Consider the following 22449-nt stretch of genomic DNA (forward strand, 5'->3'; position numbering starts at 1 on the left):
TAAACACATCCTGATTTTGGTTAGTTATCCCTCAGGATGATGGAATACTCGTTATTCCTTCTGTAGCAAACTGTCCATTAAAGCTTAATACAAAGTAAGGGTTGTCTTCTGAGTTTTACGTCAGAACTTTTGCATTGTCAAGCATTGCTAGCATGTCTAGATGTTGTCAAGTAATTTACTATCTTTAGGTGCTAGTGGTGATCTTGTTCCTTTTCTCAGTTTCATTTGTTTTGAAATGTTGCTTGAGCTGCTTGCTAACTTTTATACTGTTTGTTGCAGGTTACAGTTCCATTAAGTTCTCATAATGGTGGTTGTGTTTATGTTTCATTCATCTCATTGCATGGGGCTGATAAATTTCTGCTTGATATAGTGTTGGATATGTATTGAACTCTTCAAGAGCAAGTTAGTGTTGCCTCCTATTCTTTGCCATTACCAGATACCAATGACAACATTAAAACTTCTGAGCTTCTAAAGGAGAAGGTTTACTCTATCTTGCTACTTTAAGAGCAGCAGCTTGCGTTATATGTGCAAGGTGGATAATATGATATAAGCTGATAAAAGGCGTATTCTTCAGGGAAATGCAGCCTTTAAAGGAAGCTAGTGGAATAAGGCACTCAATTACTACACTGAGGCTATCAAACTGAATGGCATGAATGTGACTTACTACTGTAACCGAGCGGCTGCTTACTTAAAGTTAGCCTGGTATGAGGTTTCTCCTATTTGCCAATTGGTATTTTGTGTATTTCTTTATTTAAACGGTTTCACATGAAATATGCAGTTTTCAGCAAGCAGAAAAAGACTGCAATAATACAATTTTGATTGATAAGAATGTGAGAAGATAAGCATGTTACAGTAGCATTTTTTACAAATCTTGTTTTCTAAACTTTGATAACCTATTTAAAGTGTTACAGTACCCTCTAACATGTTGAGAACTGCCGGTAACATCCTGTTACCTAATGCACATCTGTCTTTTGCAATTGACAGAAAAGTTCAAATGGACTTGATTTCATTGCTTATATTCTTTTTCTTCATAATGATCATAATGTTCATTTCCATATTCCGATAGTTTCCTGGGATCTTTGAGATTACGAAATTGCTTGTATTCTTTTTCTTGTTAATGCACGTCTGTTAGCTGTGTGTTAACAATCTTAATATTTATACATCTATAAAAAGTATCCATTTTGTCAAGTGTAGCTCATTTTATGTTTTTTGCAGAATGTGAAGGCGTATCTAAGATGTGGAGCTGCTAGAGAATCACTACTACGCTATACGGAGGCCCTTGAAGGTGAGTATCAATTTATTTATTTATATATTTTTGAATATAGTCCAAACTTTGTTTATATTATTAATAATGTTATTCCATTTTCCTTTGCCATTTTTTGTGATGAAATGCAGATTTCAAGCATGCACAAGTTCTACTATTGAATTTCACGCCTGCTGATAGAAGATTAATAAAAGGATATGTTGTTGCTTCAGATTGATTATTAATTAATAAGACTATGGTTGTAAACTAATAAATTTTTTTAAGACAATTCATGGCTAGGTTTTGGCTAATGATTATTGGTTTTTTCAGGTCAGTTGGGATAGGATGTTAAGAGATTCCAAATTTTAAGGAAAATTATTCTACTAGGTAAATTCTGTCATATCAAATTAAGATTTAAGTGATACATGCCTGAGTTAGTTACTTAAATATCATAAATGTGTCTAAAGGTTGCATAATTAAATAGTCTACACTGGAGCAAAAGGAGTACCTATTTGATGCGATGATTTCGCCTCAGTTTAATGCAAAATTAACACAGAGTTAAGTAACTTTCTTGTTGTAAGATGCCCTCTTCAACAAACATTCCTAAAAACTTCTTTGAATACGACATTGTCTATCTCTGTTCGGTTATTAGCATCATGGCACAATAGTATCTTCAGTCCTTGCCTATTTGTTACTCTAGATGCTGCGACATAAAGCTGGCCATGAGTAAAAACAGGCTTTCTGAGTAATAAACCAACCTTTGACAATGATTGTCCTTAGCTCTTATTTATAGTCATTGCATAAGATACCATTATAGGAAACTGTCTCCAATGGAACTTGAATGGAATTCGATGATCCAATGGGCTTAGAGTCATCCTAAGAATAAACACCTTCTGACTTTTGTTCTTCCCAACCTTGCTACATGCTTCAATGATGTGTTTCCCAAGCCTAGTGACAACCAAGCGGGTACCATTGCACAATCCTGTAGAATGGTCTATATTAATCAGTAACATTATAGGGGTTCTAACCTTTAATGTCAACTCATGATTTGAAACTCCTGAACATCTGATTGTGTTTAGGAATTTTGGTGTATGTATGGATGCCAACAAGTCATTGTTGGATTCTGTTGGGCATGCCTTGTCTGAACTGTAATATGTTTGTGCTTCAGTAGGGTTTAAGCTCATCATGTAGTTCTCATCAACTATTTGCAATGTTGGCGCTAGTATCGCTCTATCTTCAATACGTTCATCAATATTTTTCCCGCAAAATAGTTCTGGATATGTTACCTTACAGATCGCCTCTATTGGGTCATCCCAATCCTTAACCAGGATGTCTTCTGGGATTTCAATCCTCTCACCACAATCCCTTGGTGTTCCGTGGCTACCATCACTAATACCTAATATCCAGTCAGTAAACTCTTTTAACTCGGATGAGTTTGTGTGGGAGTCACCTGCTTTCAATCGCATGTTTTTGGTCAATGACAACAGCTTGCAACTATCCCATATGTACGATGAGTTTATAGTGGCGTTAACAATTTCTTGTCTAGTCCCTTTAGGAATTACTGGGAGAATCTGTCAAAAGTCACCACCGAAGACCAATGTCTTCCCTCCAAAAAGCTTATCAAGGCTGTTTGGATTGCTGAATCTTAATATATCACGCATTGTCCTGTCAAGTGCCTCAATACAAAATCTATTCACCATAGGAGCCTCATTCCAAATAATTAGCTTAGTCTTTATTAACAAATCAGCTAATGCGTTGCCCTGTTTTATATTGCATGTTGAGCATTCATCTAAATTGAGTGGGATTGCAAATCGTGAGTGTGCTGTCCATCCACCAGGTAGTAAAAGAGATGCAATCCCACTTGATGCAATAGTTAGTACAACTTGTGATCTTGATCTCAATGTAGATGCTAATGTCTTCCAAACAAAAGTTTTTCCGGTTCCACCGTAACCATACAAAAAGAATACGCCCCTTTTGCTGCTTTGAACTGCTTGTATGACTTACTCATACACAACTCTTTGCTCGTCAGTTAGTTGTTGCATGTAAGAAGCATGATCTAAAGCTAGCTGTCTTCTATCATATCGGAGCTCATCACAAATTAGCTTGTTCGTCCCATCAACATACACTTGATTATTAAGTTGACTCATAACAAAATTAACATAATATATTTTTAGTTCTTAAGACTCTTGTTGTAGCTGTTCAAAATTTTTTCAATTTCTATTAGTGTCAACTCCTTCAACTCATCTTCAATAAAGACTAAATCTGTGGTAAGCCTGAAAAAATTAACATGATCGGATAAGTGATTGATCATATTAGAAATATCTTAATTTGCCATAACTCAACAACATACCGACAATTTGTTTTATTGTTATACTAAAATCAAACATGCATTCTTTCCCTACATACAGTGGCGGAACCAAAAAAGGCCCGCATAGGCCACAGTCCCCCTTTAGATTTTTTAATTACATAAAAATATTCAGTTATTAATTATTTATTTTTAGGTTTTTGAGTTTGTTAAACATATTTTTGTTATAAATTTGTATAATAATTATATAGAGTATACTAATTTTTTTTATTAATGATTGAATATTTATTACTAAAAATATATTATGTTAATTTTGTTAACTATTATAATAAGATTAAGTACTTCTCTCAATTTTATGTCCGCAATAATATTTTTTTAAGTTAGAATTTGATTAAATAATTTATTTTATTATAAATTAGCGGAGATACATATTTTTTGTCTGTTCAATGCTTTAAAAATATAATACAATATCTACAATTTTTATTATTATAATTTTAGAAAGTGCTTTTAGAATAAGTTAATTATAAAAAAAAACTAAAACTAAAAAAATTGTAGATTTAGCATGAATTTTAAGAACTTGCCATCCCTAATTATAAAATTCTAGTTCCGCCACTGCCTATATAAAATATTGACACAAATTCATGTGTTTTAGTTTATTATGATGTATTATGGCATATATTTTAACCACTTAAGAGAAGACATAAAATCAACATATACTTGTCAAAAATGCGAGTTACTTGAAAAAGCTAAATCATAGATCATGCCTAGCTGACATATTTAATAATATGAAGCACCATTTCAATTGAGATATTTGAATTAACTAATATAGTGGCAATACTGACAATTGTAATATTATAAGAAAAACTTCATTGGTGAATTTAAACCATAAAAGTCTTTCTAATGATAATATAACAAAATAACTTTTCTCATGCAAAAAATACTAGATATATGGCTTTAGTTAACATCTTCGTCATCTAATTATCCTAAAATATGGACGTCATGTGATGCTTCGTTCTAGCCTATTATACAAATTGTTTATTTTTTTTCTCCGTGTAAATGTATTAACATCAATGGTCTACTTGTCATAACTTATTGTGCCAATGTGACATAGCCAGGGTAACAAAAATATTCACGTATTAAAAAAACTGTCCCACAGTGAGTATAATATGCATAATTGGAGTAAAATAAATTTCATGCTACCTGAATTGTCTAGAAGTGTTCGCTGCCTATGAAGTATGTCATCACATAATAGAGTCCATGTCTTTTGCCAAATATGTTCTGGTGTATCCATCGAATTTGAAAATAAAAGTGTCGCAAAGAGTTTTCTCAAATATGTTTCCTGAACCCCAATGGTTGGCTTCCTCGATTACCTCAATATATTCCTTGTCATCTTCTAAAAGGCCACGTGTATAACAAGCGCCTTTGAAAGTAGCATAGACCACATCATTTATAGTCCTGATATCCTCAAAAGAAGTTGGTCCCTTGACGAAATTGAGTAGAAGCCTTAAGTAATATCTTTCACCTGATCCTGGAAGCACATAGAAAATTCTTCCAATCACAAAATATGTTTTTCGGGGCAACCACACTCTTTCTTTTGTCTTCCATACAAACTTAGTGGGGAGCTCTGCATACGTTAGTGTTCTTGCTTCTGTATAATCCTTGTTTGCTTGAAACCATCCTAGGAACATGGATTCCTTCACAGATGTTTCTCTCAGCACATCATCAAAGTTTTCATGGTCTTTAAATATCACGTTTTGTTCGTTGGGTAAGTGAAATCCTAGTCTTACCACTGATGGATCTCTATAATGTATGTTATAACCAAAGATCCTCCAAGCGGCCTCACAGGGAGATATGTACCCGCAATCATAGTACATGCTAACTTCGTCGTGTTCGTCCAGGTCAGCATTCTCTGTGGCACTCTTGTAGAACAAAGCTGTTACACGATCATGGCCTTTATTAACATACTTGAACAAATACTTAATTGATCTTGATTGGTTACACCACTCAACATTTATGTGAGCCCTATATCTCATCAATAGTAGCCTGTTATATGGAACCACATATCGATTATCAAGATCAACTCCAGACTTGTTTATAGTCCTCCCATCTTTCCTGCGTCTGTAGACTGGATACCCATCATCATCAATAGTTGAGCACTCAACGAATCTCTTGGGGAAGCGACGTATGCACTTATCATTCTCCATACATGGTGAATCTTTCCTAGCCATCCCACATGGACCGTGCGTCATGTGCTTCTCCACAATTTCATAGTATTCAGGATCTAGCTCCTTATCCGGTATCTCAGCTGAGATGATTTTATCAATGTCCTCAGCAGTTGGATACTTGTCATCCTTGTGTAAGAACAATAGTATATGTGCACGTGGTAGTCCTCTTTTTTTAAATTTGATGGTGTATACAACTGCGTGAATAATAATTTATCCATCAGATACACACAATTACATCTCGGGGCTCGAACAAAGAAAAATGTAATTATTTGTTTCACAACTTGTATAATTAAATACCTTGTAATTTTTCGAATATCAACATTACCTGCACAAACTTTGCCAAAAATTTTGTTTGCTTGGATGTCTTTAATCAATATATCCAGTTTAGCCTTGAATGCTCTGCAAACTATGTCAGGTCTATCTTCTGTATTTAATTATTTATTCTTAAGGAAGTCTTCCACCTCAGGCTACTTAGAATTGCATGTGAATGTAATAAAGAGGTCTGGATAACCCACCGCGTTACAAATTGCCATTGCATCCTGATAGTTTTGAATCATGTACCTTGGCCCTCCTGTAAATGATGAAGGCAATACAATACGTTTGCCGCGCGATGACGATGTTGTTTCCCCACTCAAAACTGCTTCCTTTATTCCTTTGTACATCTCACATATGAATTTCTCCTGTTCAAGTCTTATATAGTTTAACCTAGAGGATTCGATCATGGAATGCCCATCAACCAAAAATTGCTGGAAGAGTCGCCTTGAATATAACAACGGGGAACCATCAAATAACCTTTCTTATATTCTAAATGTAAAGAATTCTCTCATTGACACCTCTTGGCGCCCTTTCCCACCATTTTGATAACATTTATTGAGAGGTATATCTTCTCTGTATCCATCCTCTCCAAAAGAAAATAACAAAGGATATTGTAATCCCAGGTAAGCTAGGTTGAGTTGGTTGATCCTTTGTAATCTTCCACTTTGAGTCTCGACGACAATATCCCTATCAGTCTTATCTATATCAAAGTCACCCATAAGTAATGTGGCAACTTCATCTGTTGAAGGCAAGTTGTATCTTCTACCATCTTTTCCTATTTTGCCCATTAATCTGAGCTTGACTGTTGTATTTGAATCTTTAGCGACCGAATCCTTAACCATGCGAAACGCCTTCACCAATACATTGCTCTCATCTAGCATCTTCTTTAAGTCTCTGACAATGTCTTCATGTATTTCTTTTTTATCTTCACCCCTATAAAGCAATGAAAGCAGCATATATAATAATTTAAATATAGCAATATACTCTAACAAAACTTGTTCTACATTTTGAAAGGGTTTTATGATACAACATAAAATCATACACCTACTACTTACCGGATAGCAGCCAAGCGGTTTTTTATCTCATTCAGTGTATCAAAAACATCCAATTGGGCAAACTTTGTGACGTTTCCTTCTGGCGGTATGAGACTTTCCATTAAATGATAGTTCTCCCTAAAAAGTGTAAATGTAGGTAGACCTCTGGAAGTATTTAAACCACGATCTATCTTTGCACCCATCGATGTAAACTGAAACATGCTATTGTATGATCTGATGTTATCTCGAAAATGCTTGCTCTTGGGAGTATTATTGAACAACAACTCATACAACACGTTAGGGGCTTCTGGTAGGTGTGGAAGTTGCACCTGTCCTCCTTTACAATATAAATTGAACTTAAGATCTACTGTGTTGTTATTCTTATTTGATCTCTGATCGTACCAAAAGAGAGTAGCACAATGTTCACATTCATACGTTGCATATCCCATATGCAAATACTCTGCAAAATCTAGTAAATCACAGGTTAGAAATCATTATGTCATCTGCTTTTTAATCCTCGATCAAACATCCTTTTAAGAAAATACATTGCCATGTGTATATACTCATATTTGTTTGTTCACCAGAATTTACGTGTCTATTAACCTTTTGGGATGTCTTTTTACCTGCATGATTTGAGGGTTTTTAGGGATCAATTATATAATTCAGTCCGATTTAAACCATGATAACAAACTCAATGACTAAATTAAGTAATTAGATTAAATAAAATATTTTAAGTAAACCTTATGATAACCCTAAACTCCATGAACCTTAAAGTACTGAACAACCAAAGTCTATTTCATATGCCTGCATGTGCATTGGACCTTGTGCTATAATGATTTGAATTTAAAAATCAAAATAATGACTTTAAATTGCTTCATAATCTTGTTTGTAGATTCATTGTAATTAAAGTCTTTGTTACGCCTTTGGTTTGCCTTTCTACCTATATGAATAAATAGTTTGTTCATATTTTGTTATTTATAGCAATCTTATTAATAATGTGCTAACAAAATTGTTCCTGGTAATTAAATCGATGCAAAAGGTTTTAAACTAATAATTGGTAATTAAAATTTCATAACTTAAGCTTTAAATGGTACCTGATTTTGTTCTCTGCGATGCTCTACCATTGCTAAATATAATGTGATCACCAGCCCCTGTGATAATATTAATAAATAAACACCTGCTGTCAGGAATGCTTCACTTAACTTGTTTAATCAAGCACTAAAACATAATGTGTAGTGTTTTCCGTTGCTCACCTTGTATTGGCATATTGGTCCATGGAATTATATAAAATAGTTCTCCCTTCGACTGTGGCTGGAACATTATTTTTGGTATCTGTGATTGGTTCACATATAAAGACATGTTTTGTACCATCCCTTGAATCTGCATTTATCCATATCTACCGTAACAACTTTTGTCCTAATAATTTATCATTCATATTCGGATAGATTGTTTTACCTTTCATTGGAGTCCAATCCATGGTAGATTTACTGGATGTAATTGCATAATTTGTTCCTTTTACTAAATAGGTTAAGTTATCATTAGAAATTGGCATACACTTAGATGTAATAATAACTACACATCATATTAATTTTGTGAATCAAATATTGAATCAAGTAATAATGGGGATTACTATCAATAAGTCGGCTTTACCTATTTGAGTCTGAGATACTTTGTTTAGCTTCCTGTTAGCTAATTTGAGTGCTCTTTCCATCCTTGCATGCCTTGCTGTCTTTGGTGGAAGACATTAATTTGATTACACAAACTACATGACTTGCTATATATATATATATATATATTGATTATTAGTTGAAAATACTCTTGAATTACCTTTTGCTTGTGGGATTAGTGGTTGTTGGCTTCCTGCTGCCATTGCATATTTTTGACATCTTTCATCACATTTTTCTCAATTGATTAACGTTCCACTGATCAAGGTATCTTGAGCAGAACACGAGAATCTCCTCTGATAAGTATCCCTCTGCGATAGAGCCCTCCGGTTGTGATCTATTACGCACGAACTGCTTGAGACGACATAGGTACCTTTCAATTGGGTACATCCACCGATATTGAACTGGGCCACCGAGTCGCACTTCCTCGACCAGATGTACCGTCAAGTGCACCATGACAGTGAAGAAAGATAGGGGAAAATCATCTCCATGCGGCACAGAGTATGGACCACATGATTCTAAAGGAGAGGAAGTTGTTCAGGGTCAATAGATTTACTGGATATTCTGCGAAAAAAGGACGATAAATCCGCCAAGACAGAGGATACTGGGGCAGGCAAAGCATTCCTTAATGCAATTGGCATGAGATGCTCCATCATAATGTGACAGTCGTGGCTTTTCAAGCCCGACATCTTGCGCTGTCGTAGGTCAACACAGCGAAAAATGTTGCTAGAGTACCCATCTGAAAAGACCACATTCTTGATAGTCCTTAAAAAGACATCCTTCTGTGGATTGGTCATAGTGAAGATGTCGGATGGGTACTTTTCATCTTCCTGTGGCCACAGATCATGCTTGATTCCCATCAATTGGAGGTCCTTTCTTGCCTTAAGGTGGTCTTTAGATTTACCTTTCTCGTTCATTATGGTGAAAATTATGTTGTCGCACACATTCTTTTCTATGTGCATCACATCAAAGTTGTGACGCAATCCATTATTTTCCCAATATGGTAGCTCAAAGAATATACTCCTCTTCTTCCAAGGGGACTCGTGATGTACGGCGGTTTGCTGTCCATGTGTCTTTTTTCCGGTAACCGATTGCACTTTGCCAAGGTGGACATGCACATCCTGTATTTGTCTTGCAATGTCTCCACCAGACAGTTTGACAGGTGGACCTCTATCCTCTATCTTTCCATCAAATCTATCCCGGTCCTTTCTATATCTGTGGGTAGGATTCAGAAAGCGACGATGGCCCATGAAACACCATTTCTGACTGTGTGTGAGCCGGTGAGTCTCAGCATCCAAATTGCATACAGGACAAGCTCTCCCACCGTACGTGTTCCACCCGGACAAGTTGCCTAAACCAGGAAAGTCACTGATTGTCCACATTAACGCAGCATACATCATGAAAGTTTTTTTCGTGTAAGCATCGTACGTTTCAACACCAACCCACAACAGCTTCAACTCATCGATCAAGGGCTGTAAGTAGACATCTATATCATTTCCAGGCATTTTAGGCCCAGAAATAATCATGGAGAGGATAAAAGAGGAGGGTTTCATGCAAATCCAAGGGGGCAGATTGTACAGAATAAGAACCACTGGCCAAATTGAGTTCGTCGAGCTCATGTTTCCGTAAGGGTTAAAGCCATCGCTAGCCAATGCTAGGCGAACACTGCACGGATCGCTGGAGAAGTCGGAATAAGTTCTGTCAAATGCCTTCCATGTGTCGCCATCCCGTGGATGCTGGTAAATACCGTCAGAGCTATGCCCACTCTTATGCCACAACATGTCAGCGGCTGTCTTACCAGACATGTAGAGCCGCTGCAATCATGGAATAAGGGGGAAGTAGCGAAGAGTCTTCGCCGCTTGCGGTTTTTCGTTCTTCTTAACAAACCTGTTGATTCTCATTCTGGAGTTTTTATTAGACTTTTGCTTCCACCTTGATGTCCCACATCGCTTGCATTTAGACAAGTCTTCGTCGCTGCCCTGGTATAGCATGCAATCATTTGGACATGCATCTATCTTTTTGTATGCGATACCGAGCTTTCTTATGATCCTCTTGGCATCGTGTATAGTGCTCAGAATCTTTGCATGCTCAAAGGCATCCGCCATCAACTCCAGTATCATTCCGAAGGCCTTGTCGCTCACTCCGCACAAGGATTTTATAAGATATAGCCTTACCAAGAAAGACAGCTTAGAGAACCTTGAACATCCCAGGTATAGCTTCTGCGCTCCATCTTCGAGCAGGTCATGCAAGTTGCGGACCTCGCGACTACTTTCATTTGATAAGTATGGCAATTCCTCCCTATCCCCGCCAGCGTGTTCATTCGCTGAATCGTGTTCGTCGCCATGAAGTCCTGGGAAGTTGAACGCCTCCTGAACCATGTCAATCATTGGGTCTTTGAGGTTTCTATCCGGTTCTACTTCTCGGTTTTCAATAGTGCTCTCTGCCACGCGTCTCTCCCCGTGATGTACCCAAAATGTATAAGTAGAGGGGAAAGATTTTATTATCAAATGATCATACGCATCCTCCCTAGTTTGGAGAAGGCGGAACCCACATTTCGAACATGGACAATGTATTATCCCATCGGATGATGCATTGGCAAATGTGAAATCTAAGAATCTGTTCAAACCGTCCCTATACTCTGGACCAATTCGTGGCTTTGAAATCCAACTCTTATCAATGTATACTTCAATGATATAATAGAACACCGAAAATTCAAAAAAAAATTTCAGCTTATAAAATAAATGCTGACAATAACTCTTAAAATAAAAAACACAAAACACAGATAATATCCTTCAGAACAATACTCATCACACAAGAATATTTATTGAAAGTTGTTTACTCATTGGGGAATTCTGCACTTTAGAAAAAAATTACTGGAATAAAGAAATGCTGGTCCCAAAGCCAAAAAACAGAAATGGAAAATGAAACCTTATAAAAAAAAGAAAAAGAAGAGAGGCATTATAGTTAGAGTTAAAAATCATACTTGAGACAAAAGCATCGAAGAACTAAACATAAGCATATAAGAAAAGGGAATTTTAATAATTTTACAGTTAAATAAATAAAAAAATGAGAGTCGAGAAAATCTGAAGACTAAACATAATGCTACTTAAATACATGCACTCGCGCTAGCAACAATAAGCTAGAAGTAAGACACACTAAACCGGGAATATCTACCAAGTTTTATAGAAATTAAGCATTACCAAATCTGAGGACTTTTTTCTTTTTGGGTATATTTTGCTCAGGAAAACATGCATCTTTAATTAATGAGGTTTATTGACATGTATTCCCTATTCCCCTTTTAAATGAAAAAAATGACCAACATGCATACACAAGTAAGCCAATAGTTTGAACTGAATAACCCAGGCCAAAATCCTCTTAAAAGGTCGAGAAAAAAAAATCATCGTTTAGCTAACTGATTCGGTAGTGCTTCTTTTTTAATATATAGAAAACACTAGTTAAAATATCATACTTTTTGAAAACAGCATGTGTATAAGTTAAATTATATTCTTTCAGTTGAATAGTATTCCTGCACTGTTATGGTTAATGACTATAAGCATTTTTATTTGAAGGTGTTCCTTTTATTAAATAACTATTCTTGTTACAGGTTTTTGTAAAAGTTTAATTCGATGGGTCTATGAGAAATAAAGCACCTTAACCTTTATATTCTCTATAAAATTTAATTTTGGTCTTAGTATCTATGAAAAATGAGGATGCCTGTGATGAGGATTTAGATAGTTGGCTAAAAATCTTATAATCCAGGTATTATAAGTCATGCAAGTTTATCATTTTTCTTTTATATTTTTAAGGATATTTATTCTTTATGATTATTTAAGGTAAAAATAATTATTATTTTGGTGAATTTTGTAGCTAACAAAGATTCTGAAGAGGCTATTCTGATAGTGGAAGGAATCACCCTGAATGATGCAGTTACTTTAAAATGTGGAAAGGGTTGGAAGAGTATAAAAGGCTAATCAGTACCTTATGAGTTTTCAGTGTTCATTGGTTATTATTTTCATTCATTTTGTATTTTGGAATGGACAAAATTGTCATAAAGACTCATTGCTGGTTTTTACTTAATTTTGATCTTTAAATGTAACTTTCCTATTATTATCAAGAACGTCTAAACATACATAAGTTTTATTTCAATACCCTGTTTTCAGTTATATGAAACAGCATTCATCATTCTTATATACTGAGACCTGAGGAAGGAAAATGTAAGTAGTGAAATGGACAAGAAAAAAGGATCTTATATTCACAAATCATCCTTGACAATTATGCAAGCAATTCTAAGCTATCATAAAAGTGCAACATAATCATCAATTATGGACATAGCCGATGATTTGTATCCAGAACCAAAAAGATTATAGTGATTTAAATAATGTTATATGTCAAGATAAAATAGCAGCAAAAATACTCAATTCACAGCCAGAATTATATTTATGTGGATACAATTCAGAGTCAGACTTTTTAAAATAAAAACACACTTACATACATGAACTTAGCCATGAAGTTTTGCTACAAATGTTAACAAAGAGCACACATGATCTTAGATATTAGATAACGCTTAGATATAACTCATTGTAAATCTGATGCATTTTAAGAATTCTTTCAACCCAATCATGGTTGTATCTAACAGTTTCATGTGACGGAAAATACAATCAGCAGGGGAAAAAAAGAGAACACCGAACTATGTTTTATAACTATTCTGTTCTGTTTTATTTTTGCTTGATTCTTTCCTAGAAAAATTTTTTTACTTGGTTTCATGCTCCATTGAGATACCACAAAAGGAAAACCTGTGAGTGTTCTTGGATAATTGGTACTAATCACATGGCTTTAGGTGGTTTTGAGTAGCAAATCAAACTATATAGCTAGCCTAACATCCATCCTCACATTGCAGCCATGATCATCCATATATTTTCAGCAAAGAATTGGGAATAATTAAATTGGGAATAGATTAGGGACCGAATTGGGATTGAGGTTCGAACCAGTTTAGGGACCAAATTGGGAACTGATGGGTAAACAAATTTGGTACAGACAGATCCGATCTACAATCAAAATTATTCAATTCAAACAAAGGTACCAGACCAACACATGAAATTGGAAGAGCAATAAAAGGTAAAGAGAGCTAACCTGACAGCGAGGAGAGGGTGCGGTCGAGCGGCGCAGAACAGGGTATGGGGAGAAGGTTGAGGATGACGACACCGGGGCAGACGAGAAGCCTCGCGAGGACACCGGGACGTGCACAGCGGAGGAACAAACAACAGACGTGCGTATCCACCCTCCTTTCGCACGCAGGAGATATGCGGCAGCTTCAACAAATCTGTGACCCAAAACGATTGGCGGCTGTAGCTGATGGAAGGAATGTATACCGCGGGAGTGAGTCTTGGATCCTGGTGATTGGCGCCTTTGCCCCCTTTTAGGTTCGCGCGTAAACGAGGGAAATTGGATCTGGTTTCCTCCAATCCTTGGTTGTTTTGTCACAAAAGAGTTTTATGTGATTTGCTGCGTTTGAGGCACAAAACCGCAGCTATGGAGTCCGGTCTTTGACGGACACAGGATCCGCTACAAAAATCGCAGCTCTTCTATCAACCTGCAGCGGTTTGGGGAGACGCTGGAAATTGGGCGCTGCTAAGGAGCGCTTCTCTTGTAATGGTAAAAGAGGCTTCGTTTTGCACTTCTTTGTTTATCTTTCATCTTCCTTATCTATTATATAAGGTAGAAATGACTCTTAGACATGTGTCTATTCTGTATACTTATCTCAAGTATAAATACAAATTGATGCCACCTACTCAGAGCACTACATTGGATTGAAATTGGATACAACTAAAAAAATTAACCCCATAATTATATGTAATATCTTGAAACCACAGTTTATACTTTGACCCACTACTTTAATTTGATATACCTCAACGAAAAACCTTCTATATAATACTATATAGTAGTTACAATCCATGAAAATTACTTTTTCACCATCTGAACTACGCATATCATTGACTATTTCTTCAGCTTTTTTATATTTGTCCATTAAGTCTGTTCATGCTAATAGCCTTAAGTGAAAGAGAGTTGTGGCTTCATTTTGCACTTTCTTATTTATCATTCAGCCTACTTATATATTAAATAAGATATAATTGATTGTTGCACAAGTGCCTATTTTGTATACTTGTTTCCAAGCTACATACAAACTTATGTGATATTAGTAAAATAACTACTTGAATCGCTCCCTAATAGAAACTATTATTTTTGGTATTAGCCAAATAAATTTTTTATATAGCCACAAACTTCACTATACGTAACAGATAAAGTATGGAATCCTCCCATGATGCCCTTTTTTTATGATATGTTAATTTCAAAATAGGGAATAACAAATTATATTTTTTGACATGGCATTGGTTTTAGTTGTTATTCTTTCAAATAGTAACCTATCTTGCCATAACTTAATATCTATGTGATGAACATATTCTAAGAGTTGGAAAATCTTGAATTTTGTTGAGTAGTGAGTCAATTTGACTGATATTACTTGTCTTTTTTGCCACAACACATCTCTAGGAAGCCTCATGAGATTCACAATTAATTATTTCATGGAAATTTTCTGACGGACATGCCTTTGAAGGAGATCTCCAATTTATTTTTATGTCAATAGGTCAACCTGTATCGTATCTTTTTATCATATACTGGTCACACGAATATCAATAAATGATATTGACAACTAACCATTTAGTATAAAGAAACTTTTGAATTTGCACTCATATGAATTGGTTTTTATTATTTTGTGCTATAAGTCAAAATAGACGGCATAAATTGATTGTTGATTGTGAACAATATCGAGACTTCACACCAGTCCTTGTAAGTTATACAAATTAGTGTAAGCACCTACTGTTGTATATGTTGTTATTGTGTATTTTTTTTAAGTTATAAATAGCTGCTTGGTGACAAATAGTGTATCAATGTAAAATTACAACCACTGTCCATGCATGGCTGTTTAAACTCTTCTTTCATAAGATTTCTACCCTCCATGTTTCTTAGAAAAAATCTTTGAAAACCACAATTAAGGAATCTTGTTGTTGTTGATGTAAATTAGTCATCAATTATAGTAAGACATGAGTGTCATCGATATAAAATCAATACTCATTATACTCCTCCTTGAATAACTATACCACCAAATAATAACACTCACTCTATTAGTCAAATCAATAAATATATAAAATTTTACTTTTGGATATCAGTCAACTAAACCTTACAGATAGACAATATTTTCAACAAACTTATTATATAATTATGAATGAATTCCTTTTATGATGAGCCTCTTATTTGTGATTGGCTAAGCTATTTTTATACATATATAATCTATATTAAAGAATGGATTTCTCCTATAATGATCCTCTTATTTGTGATTATTAAATTTTCATATTCCCTTAACAGTTAGCATTTTATTAAATATATGATATATGATGTGTATTATGTTTATGTAATTTATTCAGGTACTGCATCCACTGCATTATACACCTAGATGTAAGATATAGTCATTTAATTGCACAGGTAATTTCACAATGTTCTTGATACTCTGATATTTATCAGGTCCATGTATGACTTTAGGTTATTTGTGAATCCCATTATTTGTTAAATACAAACCTTTAAAGGTATAGTGAAAACAAATTTAAGAGGTGTGAGTCCATGGTATTTATATAAATATAAGTTCAGTAGTTGTGCTTTATATATTATTATGATTATACACAATTCAGCTGCATGTGGCAAACATCAATCACTCTGCTTATTTTGAAAAGTCCAATATTGGTGTGTGCTAAAGCATGTGGATAGTTTGGATGTGTAATGTAAAGTACTTTCAACTTAATTTAGATTTCACTACCACGAGATAGAAGTAGGCTATTATTAAAAAGTACTGCATTAATCCATCAATAAAGATATTTTTTACAAAACATCTAATAGTTAGGTATATGCTGCTATCCTCCTAATATTAGCCCATTAAATCTATAACTAAATCATTAATGAAACTAATTAAGACAAACCAAACAACTACTCAAATCCAAAATATATAATCCTCAATACATTATCATGTTATCTCCGGACATGATTCACAGTTCCTTTGATAAAAATTAAACAACTACTCAATTCCAAAATATATAAGCACAATTGCATCAAGGTCAATTTTTAGTCTCACTAATTTGATTCTTCTGCCTCTTTCCATTCTTTCGAGTAAACTTATTTGTTGAAAACCCCATTTCATCTTCGTTATCAAGGTTTATAGGCAGAGCTTGCTTTATCCCAATAAAAGGTCTTTTTGCCGGGGTTTTGTACTTTAAGCTTGTGACACTATCTTCAACACCATCCTATTCATATATATGAAAATTTTTTTCAATTAAACAATGTAGCCAGTCAACACAAATTTTTAATGATAGTTACTTAAGTCTAAACTCACCAAAGAAAGCATAGAATCAGCATCATTCTTGCGAATGGCCGCAACTGCCGACATGTCGATTGAATCACTATACCCAGTCTCCTACAAAGAGGCACATGTAAATCCTACCTAGAATTTATAGGCCACCCAATAACATAACAATTGCATAGTTGCTTTGCATTAAATATAACCTAAACACATAGTTATAGTAACAGATGTGACATTATGCATTTTCTTAGAGTGATTCATCTCTACAATCTCCTTATCATCGCAGATTTTCATGACTGTATAAACCTGGTCATATTACTTGATGTTGGCAGCTTTGACATTAACCTTGAAAAGTAGCATCCTATCCATCATACCATCTAAGGTTGGGGGGCAACCTTCCGATTCATTAGCCTTAGCAGATCCCAATTAAAACTCAATATCTTTTTTTTATGTATATGGATAAACAGTTGTCAAACTGAAAATTAAAACACATTAAACTTACTACTTCATCTTTGATTTGGTCAGCTTGCTTCCCACATAGTTGAACGATTTCCCTATCCCACATTAGCAAAGTTATACTTCCTATTCCATCGTATGCCATTACCTCAACTTTATGCCTAAAATACTTGGTAGGAAATCAATACAATTTAAATAAATCTGCTCTGAAATATTTAGTACTTAAGAACACACCTAAGTGATTTCATGAGTGTGGCCACATTTACTGCACTCATATCTGTTACCAATTGGAGTTTTTACTTTTTTTCGAACATTTTCGACACAATTTATAAAACCAATCATCCTCGCCAGAGTTAATTGAGACAATAGTACCAGCAATCCATATAGGTCCTTCCTGATCATATGAGTTGAGTAGCATTGAGTCATTGTTTTTGAGACAATTGTATCAAAATATAAATACATGATTTAGGTAATTGTTTAAATTGTTTCTTGAATATGTTATACTTGCCTGAGTTGACTTCAATGCTTCTTCTATTGTTTTGACCACCACATCACCCCTTTTAAGCTCGTTGATACCGGAACTCGGACCATGTGAGAAAAGCTGACTAATTCTAGCTGAGCCAGATGGTTTTTCAGAAAGCCGCTTGCACATTAGCATGGTTTTTAAGTTAAACAGTGTCATCAAAATATTTTTGTAATTGCAAAATCATACATGGTGAAAAGTCACACCAACCTATTACGGAAGTCTTTAACCTCTTTAATGTCAGGATTAATAAGTAGCCTTGATACATCAAAGTGACTCTGCACTGATGTTTTTTCTAGAATAGGCATAAAAATATTGTGAGTCATATGTACATAAAAAGTTCAAATCGGACCAAGTTAGAAACATAAAACTGCTCATATTTTAAAACCTTACCATTCCACCTTCTGGGTCTAAAGAACTGCGCAATTATTATCAGTAGTTCGACCCTTTCTTCTTCGAGATGTGGGAGAATCTGGTCTACCATTTGTCCAAACAATACACACCCAATACTGTTGTTTCTGCAAACCAGTTAGCAAGATCAGTTTGTATGGTAATGAGATAATAACTAAGCAAGACTAACATTTGATTACACATTTTTATGAACTTACTCAAGGTCTTCTATTAAAATAGCCAAACGTTTAGTCTCCTTTCCTTTGCTAGTTATCATTTTCCTTGGATCTTCCTTTCCAACTACTTCACCTATGACATCTACACCACATCAAGAGATTAAAAGAAGTATAAACGTTAAACTGAACCCTTTTTGGACTATTTTTTATTGAGAAATTCTCAGAAATTAAAGCCTAACCTATTAAGATTGAGTCATCAAGCTTGTTAGCAGCCAGCAACTCCGAAATAGGCTGAAAACAAAATGCTTCAAGTGGATAGCTTGGATGAACTACTGGAACAACTCAGGTTCTATTTGAAAAGTTTATAGTCCATTTATTAGTTATTGTCTTGACTTTCTCCATTTTATCCACCACAATAAATTTGCTCATGACATACATGTTGAACTGTACAATTTTTCCTCTCCAGTTTTTGACCAAATATTTGGGGATTGAAGCTTGGATCCTCCCACCCTAAATAGTGAGAAAACATCATGCTTAGAAAGCTAAGTCTAAAACAACCTTAAACTAAATAAAAAAATTAAATACAACAACTTGCCTTAATATCTTGTAGAATCATCTCTATGCCATTGATCTCCTTATCTTTAAACTTGCTTGGGAGTTCCCATAAATGGACAACATAAACCTCAAATGTCCATCCAAGTTTTCTTGGATTAATATCCATTGACATATCATAAACCTCAACCATAATATTTTTTTTTTTAGTTTGTTATTCAATGTAATATACATATAAAAGTTTATATATAACTAATAAATTTTATTTGTTTTTTTAGGAGTTATTTTAAATAACGTATATTTTATATATTATTTTTATTAGGTTTTATTAAGTTATTAATTGTTATTTTTTTATATTTATGTAAAATCATTATATACAAAAAATTGTATATGAGAAATAGATTGATTAATATTTATCTATGAACTAAAATTTTTATCTTTAACATAAAATCATTCATTTTAAAAGTTTAAGTTTTTAAAATTACCTAATCTTATCCTGTTAAATCAAATTTATTTTTTACATTTCGAAATATATTATATTTCTAAAAATTTTATCTAATATCATAAATTACAATTATGATAAATTTTCAAGATTTTAATTATAATCAATAAATTTAACGTAAGAATCCATATATTAAATATTTTACGGTGTTAGGTTGAACATAAATAATTATTAGTGTTGGTTGTTTTATCTATTTAATATTATAAGATTTAGTTTATTTTATTTAGTTATTCTTTTGGTACTTAGAACACACATATTTTCATAATAGAGATTTGTAGAGACGTCATTAGTGTAAAACTTAAAGGTTTTATATTAGTATCAGTATTAATAAGTAGTTAATAGAGCATGTGCAAAACTGTAACAAAAGTCATCAATACACATCAATGACTAAGGAAAATTGTAATATAAAAACTATAATTACGAATTTGGTAGATTTAAAAATATTAGTTAAGTAAAAGTTTCTGGTATTTGAATGTATAAGGATATGATTAATTGAATTTTGATTAATCACCTTTTTATTAGGAATAAAAAAATTTATAATCAAAATCCAAAAAAGGGGTGAAGTTAGAATTAAATAATTTTGTATTTATTTGAAGCAAACACTTGTTCTTATGATGTGTCTTAAATGTTTACAGGTGTTAGTTAAAGAAGGTTCACCCACATTTTTATTGAAATCCACTAACTCTTTATAAGAAGCATTCCTTCATAATTAATTATCCTACCTGCTACATCCATCAAGAGAAACAAAAAGGCATAGAAAGATGCTGGCTAAAATATTCCTTCAAATTAAGCCTCCGCCTGTTTGGTCTTTTCAGCTACTGACTGTTTCCTTCGAGTAGAAGCTTTGTTGGCTCAGAAGATGTTTAAAAAGTTCGAATTTGGGCAAAAGGTAAACTAATAAAGTTGCGTAAATGAAGTTTTGCGTAAAGATGATATTATTATTCTCTATGCATTTGTATAGTTTATTTAAAGCATTAATCCCCTTTCTTTTAATTTCCTGAAAAAGTAGATGCATCGGAGCTTCTATTTTAAAATGGGTTGAAAAAGTAGATGCATCAGAGCTTCTATTTTAATATGGGTTAGCTTTTCAGAAGTAGCTCAAGCTTGGATTAATTAGTTTTTTTTTAATTTATAAATTTATTTAATTTGTGCTTGATTTTTTTTCTATTTTAGTTGATTATCTGTTGATCGTACTTTATTTGTTATATATATCTATTTTTTTTAGAACTGATGATAACTTTGTATTTTGGTTTAATTTACGGTAAATTTAATTTGAAATGGATACCATTATTTGATCTATGCATGCAACTATAAAACGGATTCCCTTTAAATATTTATGGAGGAAAAAAAAATATCTTTATGATAGTATGATGCTCAACATTAAATTGTGAGTATAAGTAGATTGTACATGGATACCGTGAATAAACTGCTACTGTAATCCACCTTAATAAATTATTAGTTGAAATATGATATAAGTATAGCCTGATATCTCTTTAATTTTTAAGAAATTGTTTGATGAAAGCAATTCTAAAAATAATGTTCCAACCTTTTGTGATAAGATCATACTTGATATGATTTGCCTAGGGATAAACTAAACGTATTAAACGGTTGTGTATTTGCAAGGGTTTAGAGTTTTTATCCATAAAAAACTTATATTGACCAATGGTCACTCACAATTGATTATTATTTAGGCATAACTCCTTTATGCTAAACTGCTTTATCCTATGACTCCTTTTCCAGCACATGTTTTTACTAATTAGTGTAAGGTTCTGTGTGCAGCTATACTTTCATATGTTTAGGAATTTCTGACTATTGGACTTAGTCAATGTTAAACAAATGTCTTCCCCAGAGTTTGAAGATTGATGATTATCAATATTATCGATGCATTGTGATATGTGGATTCCTAGAATACTTGATTGCTTTCTATAAATTATTACCTGACTAAAACAAAAGTCAATTGTATGGATATGCAAATTTGAAGTTAAATAGTTATGTTTATTTTATTAGTATACAAAAAAAGCTAAGTGGCTAGTGTATATGCTGACAAATATATCAGAAAGTAATAAAGTTAGATGAATAGCTATCATTATTGTAATGGAACATCTACTACATCCAATGTTACTTTGTTTGAATCATTAGGACATGTAGATAACGATATAAGGTTTTATCTACTACACGACAAATATATCCGAAACAACCCCGCTACGTTACCAACAACATATCTGCCAACTTCTGTCAACTCTTATTTATAATTGAGTTTAATAGAAGTGTCTCTGTGGATGTGTCTAATAAAATGTCTTTTTTATGCCTGTGTTTAATAGAAGTATCTTTATAGATATATTTTTTATATGTGTCTCTTTATATATGTGTTTAAAATATAATAATTAATTATTGTTGATAATAAGTTGGCAGATAATATGTTGGTACCCTATACTTTTTCTATCCGAAATTATTTAAGGTTTTATTAAGATAGATATCAAATGGTAAAGTTAATTATATTAATTATGTAACTGAATTACGTTAATTATAATTGATGAGCCCAATTTTGTTGGCTAATCACCAGGATTGATTAATTGAATTTAAATTTGGTCCACCCCATGATAGTATTAATTTTCATGATACCAATCAGCCTTCCTTTTTTTATCAGGCATGCCGAAGGCACT

The 22449-nt window shown here is 33.6% G+C and overlaps 2 protein-coding genes across 2 annotated transcripts; both read right to left on the minus strand.

Annotated features, from left to right (window-relative positions):
• Positions 1-2019: 2019 nt before the first annotated feature.
• Positions 2020-2709, minus strand: LOC130981178 (uncharacterized). Its single transcript, XM_057904795.1, has one exon. It carries the CDS (start codon positions 2707-2709, stop codon positions 2020-2022), a length of 690 nt encoding a protein of 229 aa, XP_057760778.1.
• A 108-nt stretch (positions 2710-2817) lies between these two features.
• LOC130981179 (uncharacterized) lies at positions 2818-9242 on the minus strand. Its single transcript, XM_057904796.1, has 8 exons — positions 9039-9242; positions 8376-8502; positions 8217-8273; positions 7144-7591; positions 6692-7021; positions 6297-6532; positions 4919-5967; positions 2818-3003 (listed from the first exon to the last, which is right to left on the minus strand). The coding sequence occupies exons 1-8, from the start codon at positions 9240-9242 to the stop codon at positions 2818-2820; spliced, it is 2637 nt and encodes an 878-aa protein (XP_057760779.1).
• Between the last annotated feature and the right edge of the window lie 13207 nt (positions 9243-22449).

This window comes from Arachis stenosperma, chromosome 5 (assembly GCF_014773155.1).
Source record: "Arachis stenosperma cultivar V10309 chromosome 5, arast.V10309.gnm1.PFL2, whole genome shotgun sequence".
In the NCBI taxonomy this organism is placed as follows: Eukaryota; Viridiplantae; Streptophyta; class Magnoliopsida; order Fabales; family Fabaceae; genus Arachis; species Arachis stenosperma.